Source organism: Scardinius erythrophthalmus (genome assembly GCF_964197995.2).
Source record: "Scardinius erythrophthalmus genome assembly, chromosome: 21".
Taxonomy (NCBI): Eukaryota; Metazoa; Chordata; class Actinopteri; order Cypriniformes; family Leuciscidae; genus Scardinius; species Scardinius erythrophthalmus.
The window spans coordinates 23,936,544-23,946,182 of record NC_138241.1 but is presented as its reverse complement, the minus strand read 5'-3'; the positions used below and the strand labels follow the sequence as shown (position 1 = coordinate 23,946,182).

The 9,639-nt window shown below is 36.7% G+C and overlaps 1 protein-coding gene across 1 annotated transcript in view; it reads right to left on the bottom strand.

Annotated features, from left to right (window-relative positions):
* Nucleotides 1-246: 246 nt before the first annotated feature.
* The window catches only part of slc1a4 (solute carrier family 1 member 4), a 22,965-nt gene continuing 13,572 nt past the window's right edge, over nucleotides 247-9,639 (bottom strand). Inside the window, exons 3-8 of the mRNA XM_081350401.1 lie at nucleotides 7,829-7,894; nucleotides 5,010-5,176; nucleotides 4,184-4,417; nucleotides 3,343-3,537; nucleotides 2,868-3,002; nucleotides 247-1,613 (exon numbers count right to left, since the gene is read on the bottom strand). Of these exons, the coding sequence (XP_081206527.1) occupies nucleotides 1,352-1,613; nucleotides 2,868-3,002; nucleotides 3,343-3,537; nucleotides 4,184-4,417; nucleotides 5,010-5,176; nucleotides 7,829-7,894 (1,059 nt within the window). The 3' untranslated portion in view covers nucleotides 247-1,351. The remainder of the gene's footprint in view (nucleotides 1,614-2,867; nucleotides 3,003-3,342; nucleotides 3,538-4,183; nucleotides 4,418-5,009; nucleotides 5,177-7,828; nucleotides 7,895-9,639) is intronic.

The following is a 9,639-nucleotide window of genomic DNA, read 5'->3' as shown; positions in this document are numbered from 1 at the left end:
CACTGCTGAAATAACGCCTTGTCACGCCATACATGTTACATTTCTTGACGCTGGTCAGAACCAACCAATCACAGTAGTTTGTGATTATTTGATTAGGATTTAATAAAAATATTTTATAGAAATTGTTGTGTTTGGATTCAGTTTGATTAATAGCTATAAATCCTTGCAATTAAATGTTGATTACAGTTACATTATTACTATCAACAAATAAGTATCCGTCACACGCAGGAAAATGTGTATGCATGTAAATCAGAGACAGATGCTTTGGATTTAATTGTAAGCAGAGACACACAGACACATCGGTAACAAGAAGACAACTAACGGTTAAAGGATAGTGGGAAAAAGTACATGGAGGTAAAAATGCATATAAAAACACACTAATAAAGTTAATAGCTTTTAGAGTTCATCTAACATCTGAATATTTTCATAGCAACAGATTACAAAAAATAGTTTTCAATGCAGTACAAAAGGGTAAGCAATTAGAATAAATTAAGCTTATTCATTCTTATCTAATTGTGGTTTTAAAATTTTTTGCCCTTTAACTAATAACCAAACTTAATATTTGGGCATAAAATGTACAAAAAAAGCCACGACAAGTTCTTTGTTTGTAATCCCACTTACCACTAGATGTCACTAGATACCATGGGTGATGTTCTTGGGTCAAACAAAAAAATAAATATTTTACGTAGAGAACGGAGGTCTATCAGGAAATGTTTGACCCTACAGTGTTTCACCATCAAGTTGAATATCACATGTGACCCTGGGTTTTATCTCTGAGCTTGGCGTTCACTTAAATCATATTTGAATGTAGGCGACTGAAACCATAAAGCACAAGCTCTAAAATCAGCTAGAATTCACAGTACTTCACAAGCACACATGCAGTTTTGATATAGTCCCCAATAAATCACCAGACTATACCACAATGCAACAGGATTTGCCATTAGGGACACAAATATATACAGCAAATACTTTCCGGTGTATCTTTGAAATAGTTAATATTTCACACAGTCAGTCAAAATATAGAAAAACAAACAGATCAAGAGGTCAGTCTGTGAATGATTTCCATTACTACCCATCTCTGCTCACAGACTGGAAATATTCCCTTTTTGATTTAGCATATCATCTGGGACATGTTCTCAAACACAAAATCTGATTATAAGAAATCATTTTGGCACAGTTGGATAAGATTTTCACAACAAAAAACCAGTCCAAACTATGTAAACTGACCATTAGTGTTCCTTTCACAGGAATGAGTAAACTTTACGTTTGACGTAAACTTCACACTCATCATGTAGTGGTTTTTAAAGAGAGAAAAGAGTGAAGAAAGAGATGGGAGACCACAGTCAACACTTTACAGTACAGACTCCAGACCGTCCTTTTCATTGAGTGTTTCATGTGAGGAGCTTTCTCCTTGGTTCTGGTGAGTGACGAGAGGGGAGGTCTCTTCTTCTGCCTTGACATTAGGCACTACCTCCACCTTCACCTCTTGCAGTTCCTGCTCTTCCTCTTGATGATGCTGCTGTTGTCTCTTCATCTCTCGCTCATTGATGTGGTGAAGTATTCCAGCACCGAGGGCATCCCCCTCCACGTTCACAACTGTGGTGGTGCGGTCGCTGATCACACATCAGACACACAGTTTGTTAACTCAAGGGCTAGAAAATCCTAATTTTATTCTATATTCTAATTCCTAATTCTATATGCCTTCATGTAGCTCAAACAGTAGAGCATGGCGCTATAGCGATGCCAAAGTCATATAGGTACAAATATGGGTTCAAATTGCATTGGATAAAAGAAATGTTTTGTAATTCCATATTGAAAATTTTACATTGTGTCCTTATGTTTGAAACTGTATGTATTTATTGTATGCATATACATAATATTAGTTTCTTACTATAGAAGTATAACTTTTCTAATTCTTATATGAAGCCTTAAAAGACCCCTAGGAACAAAAATAGACTGTAAAGCTATCAGGTTTCGTGATGATATGTGTGGGGAGGGTGCATTTTATATATATATATATATATATATATATATATATATATATATATATATATATATATATACAGCATATATACTTTGTAAATAGATACACTACCGTTCAAATGTTTGGGATCCGTATATTATATATATATATATATATATATATATATATATATATATATATATATATATATATATATATATATATATATATATATACACTTTGTAAACAGATACACTACCGTTTAAATGTTTAGGATCCTTAAGATTTTTAAATGTTTTCTTTTAAAGAAGTCTCTTATGCTCACTAAGGCTGTATTTATTAGATAAAAACTACAGTAAAAACAGAAATAATGTGAAATATTATTATAATTTAGAATAACTTTTTTGTATTTAAATCATTTTAAAATGTAATATATTATAATAATTATAATATGCTGATTTGCTGCTCAAGAAACATTACTTATCTTGATTAATGTTGAAAACTGTTGCTTTGCTTAATATTTTTGTGGAAACCATTTTTTCTGGATTCTTTGATGAATAGTAAGTTCAAATGAACAGTATTTATTTGAAATAGAAATTCTTCATTGTCACTTTTATCAATGTAATACTTCTTTTAAAAATTGTAAAAAAAAAAAAAATCTTACTGAAGCGTTATTAATAAGACAAAATACATTTAAATAAAATTTAAATTAAATGCAATCATTATTCCCTTTCCTGAATGTAAACTTGTCACTGATATGGCATCTCAAAATTACAACACTCAGCAAATACTGATATATGAGGTTAATTGTATCAGTGTATTAATTACAATATCGATTTACAGTATTAATTTGTTGGTTGAGACCAATGTATTTCTATGAGTAAAATGGGAAAAGTTGTCTTACACAATCCAGTCCACAGCCAGCATGAGTGACAGGTCATGGGTGGGCAGACCAATGGCCTCCAGAATGATAGCGATGGTGATGATCCCACCCGCTGGAATACCAGCTGCTCCCACGCTGGAAGCGGTGGCTGTCACCCTGCACATGTGAATAAGCAAATGAGCAGTCATTTATTAGATACTTCATCCAAAGTGACCAATGGTACACTTACTACAAGGACAAATTCCCTGGAGAAAAGCGGAGTTAAGTGCCATAGTGCTAAAAGCTATTAACATCCATCCTTCCATCAGAGCTTCAGTTCTGCATCGCCCATTACTGTATAGCCTGCCACACTGGGACAGGCTCCAGAAAGTGAGTGTGTGTTACTTGTAAATTTAGATCAAGCTTAGCATATCTGCCTTGTATATATAGGAATGTTCACAGTATCTATGAATACTCCTGCTGATTGAAGAAAGACCTCATAGGGATGTACACTCACAGGATTGTGAAGATCTGGCCAGCGTTGAGTTCAACGTTGTTGAGCTGGGCAATAAACACAGCAGCAACGCACTGGAAAATGGCTGCTCCGTCCATGTTGACAGTGGCTCCAATCGGTAAAATAAACCGACTGATTCGTTTGTCAACACCGTTGTTCTCCTCTACACATTTCATCATGGTGGGCAGGGTCGCTGAGCTGCACAGGCACAGAAAACAGACAAGGTTTGAGTATGTAATGACAAAATAGATGTAATAATGGTCAAAGCTATTCTATTGGTGGAAAAACGGTATATAACCAACTTTTAGTAACATTACAACCATTACATAATTATTTTAGTATTACTTAAGTACTATTATAGTATTTATTGCTTTGAATTAGCTTTTATTTTAGTTTAGGTTTTAGTAATTTTTGATTTATTACTTCAACTTCAACTTATTTATTTCAGGTAGTTGCTAAGGCAACATTTCTAACATTTCTTAAGTTTTTAAAGTTTACGTTTTTCATGTATTTACATTTAACTTAATTTCAACTTTATTTCAGTTAACAAAAGCATTTTGCATTAGTTTTAGTTAACAGTAACAACACTGCTTTGGATTGGTCTAAGGACTGACCATTCCAGAATTTATTCCTTTGCCAACAAATCAAGGTTTTTGCATTTCCAATAACACTACTAAAGATTTAGCAAGACTGGTTGTTCCAGGAAAAAAAGAAAACAAAGCTTTTTAGTCACATTCTGGGAAACAAATGAACCCAAACATTAAACTGCATATTGCCTGTATTAAGCTATTTTTTGCTTATAGAAACCTGCTTTTAGGACTACAAATGACATAGAACAAATTACCTGGAGCAGGTAGCAAAGGCTGTGGTGAAAGGTGTGATGAGGCCAGACAGGAAACTGAAGGGGTTTTCACGAGTGAACCCAAAGTAGATAAGAGGCAAGACAATGCCACCATGGATGACGTGGCCCAGGATAGAGGCAAAAATGTACTTCCCCAAACTAGTGACCAACAGAACCACATCTTCCATTTCCACAATCTTACTGCCAACCAAGAACATGATGCCAAATGGCACATACCTGAAGGATAAACAAGTAATAAAAACTCAGTGAGTGTTTTAGCGCAATTTTCTGACGTCATGGGATCACAACACTAAGAGATAGTCAATCTTTTTTTTTTTTTTTTTTTTGTGTGTGCGTTCCCGAGATTAGACCTTCCTTAACATAATGCCAAAAACCCGAAGTCTCTAGGTGGTCTGGTTGAGGAGGAGATAGAAGTGCAAGATTGGTGCGCACAGACAGAACAGAAATCATGAGTTAACAATCGCAATTTTGTCCGTTGGAAAATTGCGCTAAAAAACAGAATGTATCAGGCATCATGTGCATAGAGCAACTTAAGCTTTTAAAATGTATAAAAGTTTCGCTTTCTTTAAGATTTCAGTGTTGAATATTAAAATAATTTTTTAGCATTTTGTACTTACATATACTGCACTTGCAAATACTGCAATATTTTATATAAATATAAGTGTATTTTTTTTTTCCTCATGTCCCTATTATTTATCATCGGGACAATATATGATGTAATAAATTCCATAACATTATATTGTATTACATTAAGGCTCTGCGCCTTAGACTGCATTAGATGTCAATTTGATCAAATACCTTTACTTACCACATGATCCATGACACCAGTACCATAGTGGCTTCATTGAAGGCATTGAAAAAGCGAATGAGCTCCTCTCCTTCTGTCCCAAGCTTTCTTAAAGCAACTCCAAAAACCATAGCAAAGAGAACAAGGCCCAGAATATTCATTCCATCAGCATCTGTTCCATAGGGAACCTGAAACCCACCAAAACATGTTTATCATTGTTATAAAGTGGCTTACATATGTAGACATTCAAATATTAGGATACTGCCGCTCAGCCTTTTCAATGTTTTCTTGGCAGCATACACTCGAGAATTGGTTAAAGGCGAAAAATGCAATAGCAAAACAAATCTGATGATAACATTATTTTAAGCAATAAAATATGACATATTAATGTGCTCTGATTAGTGCTGAATTTAAGTAACCTATATGAACTAATGTTCCCACTCACTGATGCAATGGCATATCTCCTGTCACTGATATGACTGTTCATGGACAAGTGACTTTCAAAAGCCAAAAACGTCATGAAGCTCGGCTCTCAGACAGAATATCCTCAGCGGTTATGGCTGTGGGGTCACAGGTGATGAAGATCTGACGGGACTGAGCTACTGTTCAACAGAATCCCTCTCTTGTTCTGGGATTTATCACACATCCAGGCATGGCTCATCACTTGGCACACAGCACTGGTTGTTCTGTAAGCCCTACTTAAGCAATTATGGACCTCAAGCGTTCTGAGGGATTGCCCACATATTTACCCATGCACCAACAGATACGAGACATTTTAGCTGAGCCAGGATGTAATGAAGACCCAATGATTTATACAAAGGCTAATCACATACAGCACTAGATAGAGTAGTTCATTTGCATCTATGACTTATTATTTGCTTTTTTGCACTGAATTTGAAGGAAATACTGATGGAATAGATTTAAACATTAAAGTGTGTTAAATCGATCAAATTAGGTACAATTCTCAATTAATATACAAGCAATAGTTGTCATTTCACTGTCTAGGTTAACTATAGACCCGATATAGTCCGGCTATGAGTAACCCACTTCTAGTCAAAATAACCTTGAATTTGGTTACATGTCGTTTTTTCCTAAATAACTTGCAAGATGTATGATATTCCATCATGTAAGCAAAATAAACAGTGATTACAAGATGTTTGGTTTCATTTCTTCACTCATTTAATTTCTTTGTCATCTAATTGACTAGTCTATTCTTCGGCCATGGTTTAGACGTCTATTAAATTTTCACTGATGGCCCAAATTTTGCCTTGTTTTAGCCTAGACGTCTGGGCTGTGTTTGGGCGGCTATTATACGTCTTTTAAATGCAAAATTGCTTGCTGGGAAGTAGCGAGACATATAGGGCCCTATCTTGCACCCAGCGCAATTGACTTTGTACACCGACACATGTATCATTCCTATTTTGCACCTGCGCACAGCGGACTTTTCCCTCCACAGACGCGCATTGGTAAATTAGGGAATGAACTTGCGCTCCCGGGGGGCGGTTCAGCGCAAAGAGGAGGCGTGTTCTGGCGCAAACGTTCCCTAGTGCTATTTTGCAGGTTTAGAAAACAATTCCGCCACTAACCAGGAAAAACCTGCAACGTGCGTTGCGCATGTTATTCTTATGCTATTTTAAGGGCGCATGCTTGGCCATAATCAATGTAGCATGTGCACAACACACATACACTTTGCTTATCTCATCTACACACAGACGCAGCAGTTCTCATTTTTAGAAAACCATACATTATTACAAGGAAAAATATTAATACACAAGGGAAATCATTGTTGTGTCCATGAAGATGTGAAAAAATAGGCATAAATCTAGCTTACACATTTACCCAAATTTTTATATGCCTGTTTAACCGAAGCTAATTTGTGTGGGTTTCTCCATCCCCAAAGTCACTTCTGTGTTTTACGGCACTGACGAGAATGTCGGTCTCCTCGGCTGTGAACCGCTCCTGGTGTGCGCCTGGCAAATCCGCCGTTATAATAGCAATCCGCCATAGAACAAGCGCACCTGCTCTTAAAGGGAATGTGAGATGACGCTCTGATCTGGTTTATTTCACGTTACGCCCAAACCACACCTATGAATAATGAAGCTACTTCAGACCAACCCATTTTAGATTTGCGTCAGGCGCAAGAGTCATTTATCCCGCCGGTATAATAGCAACAACGCCAAAGACCCGCCTACAAAGTTACTTGCGTTTCACGCTTGATACTTGCATTTCAGATCGTTAAAATAGGGCCCATAAACTTTGTGAATGAAGGTCATTCTAATTCTGTGGAAATCTGCATGCATGTGGGTCTGGATGTAATGTAACTAGATTTATTTGAGGCTGACTGTACTACTATAAGGGCAGAAAATGTTCATTAGAAAATTATTTGAAATATGAATATGTCTTCTTAGCACATCACAAGTCCTTCTACAAGCACATTGATGCGACTAGAATGCAGACACATGGGAGGCCCTATGGGAAAGGCTTGCCATCTCCAGCTGCTTGAGTGCTCAGTAGGACAGGAGCAGCAAAACCGGCTGCGTCAACCCTGGCCCTGTGCAAACAAACAGCAAGCTCTTTCAAGGCTGCCAAAGAGCCAAACACTACTGAGTGGTCTGAGATAAACCAGCCAAGAAGCCCTAACTGGACTTGAGTTTAAAAAAAAAAAGTGCAAAACTACTGGGTTAAATGCTATTAATAATTCGATTATATTAATGAATATAAATGTTAATTATTATTAACAATAATAATAATGTTACAATTATAAAATGTATCATTATCGTAACATAAAAACGTATAATTTTTAAATAAAATTATTATTCGAAAATAAAGAGAGCATGTACCTTCTGGTAGATGAGGGTTCCATTTGTTCCATTTCCAACAAGAACCATCTTGTAATCAGTGATATACTGTGACAAAAGTAAAAGACAGAGGAAGAAAACATTATGAGCTACATGCAGTGCTTATCAAAGAGCTATTCTGGCCGATTTCAACCAGTTCCAATGTGCGGCTTCATGAACTGGGATGCATTTGATTATTTCTCTGCACTGAGCGTGTTTCTGTGCATGTTTAGTGCCAAAATACTCACAAAAGCAGCATTTAAAGTTTAGATGAAGAGGACTTTGAGACTGGTACACACAGAGACAATGAAAGTGATCCCCCCACAGCTCTCCTATTCAGAACCCCTGTTTCTCAAAAAATCAAATTCTATGAGCTAAGCCACTCAGTTTAGTTTCCGTCTACTTCCTACCTCAAAAGTACGATCGGAGTAGGTCAAAAACATGAGACGTGGCAGTGGCACTGAACTATGGAAATAATGCAGGGTCTCTGTTTTTAAAGGTTGAACTTCTTTTCGGCAATGTAAAAATGCAGCAAAATCGTTGGGGAGTGGTGTTAAAGTCACCATTTTTTTAATGGAATGTTGCAGTATTTATTATACATTATTTATCAGTGCACATCATTATTATGTTTTTATTAATGTGCCTTCGTAATCTTTAATCAAAATAACTTCCCCTTCCTCTTGCAGCGATATCTCTTGTTTACCGGTGTGAGGGCGGAACAACCTATCACTCTAATGAGATTTCAGCAATAGCAAACAATCCAATCAATTCCCCATTGACAAAATCAAGTCCCTTCCTACATTTTTTTCTCATTCGAGAAGGCTTTTTACCCGGATATATGCCACATAGGGAAGAAAAAACAATCACCACTTCCATTTCATGCCAACTTTAACGAAAGTAGCTGCCTTTTAGAAGCAGGGCGCTTTTCTCACAGAATGCGTTCTTGCCTTTAAAAAAATGTGAGACGTTGTGCTGCTAAGGAATAGAAAAGAACACAGGATCTCAAGATACATTTTTAAAAGTTGAACTTAGTTTAAGTTAAGTTTAACTTCATCGTAAAAAAAGCTAGATCTTGGCGCAGTGTTAATAGATGTCCGTGTACCCAGATAGCATACATATTCGGGCCTCATCTGGGCCAACTATGGCATAAATGGCTCAGTTCTGGCAGTGGCAACGGTCATATGGGCCGTATCTGGCCCACACACATCAAGCCCGTTTTAGTGTGAGTTGTGGCTTGCTGTGTGTGGCCCGGATGCAATTGCCAGCCACACTCAGGTTGAGTCATCGCCGGTATGCCATGCGGGATGTGGGCCAAAACTGGGCCAGATGTCATTAGCTTATGTTTACATAGACAAACATATGTTTACATATAAAAATCAGTGTAGTGGAAAGCAGAAACTAGTCTGTTAAAGGTTCACAGGCAGCCATATCTTTAATGAGCTAAATTTACATTGTGTTTGCATATTCTGATGTTGACATTTGATGGCAAATAAACATATTTCAGTTAGAGATAATTAAGGCAACCTGGAATAGTTCTTCAAAAATTAGTTTGGACAAGTTCATATGTAACTGGCCATTAAAATAATTCCCAGGCATTTCTGTATTAATCCTGCTAATCCATGTCTCATCTTCTTTAAAGCCTGTCTGGACTCCATCCAGGTAAGTGTTGATGGAAATCCCACTGGATAAAGAAACATTCTCCTAAAGAAACATCCCATTATTTGCAGCCAATGACCCTGTTTCTCTTTCTAAAGCTACTCTGGCCTTTAGAAAAAACATAGTTTTTGCAAATAGATAACTGGGTACCCTGTTCA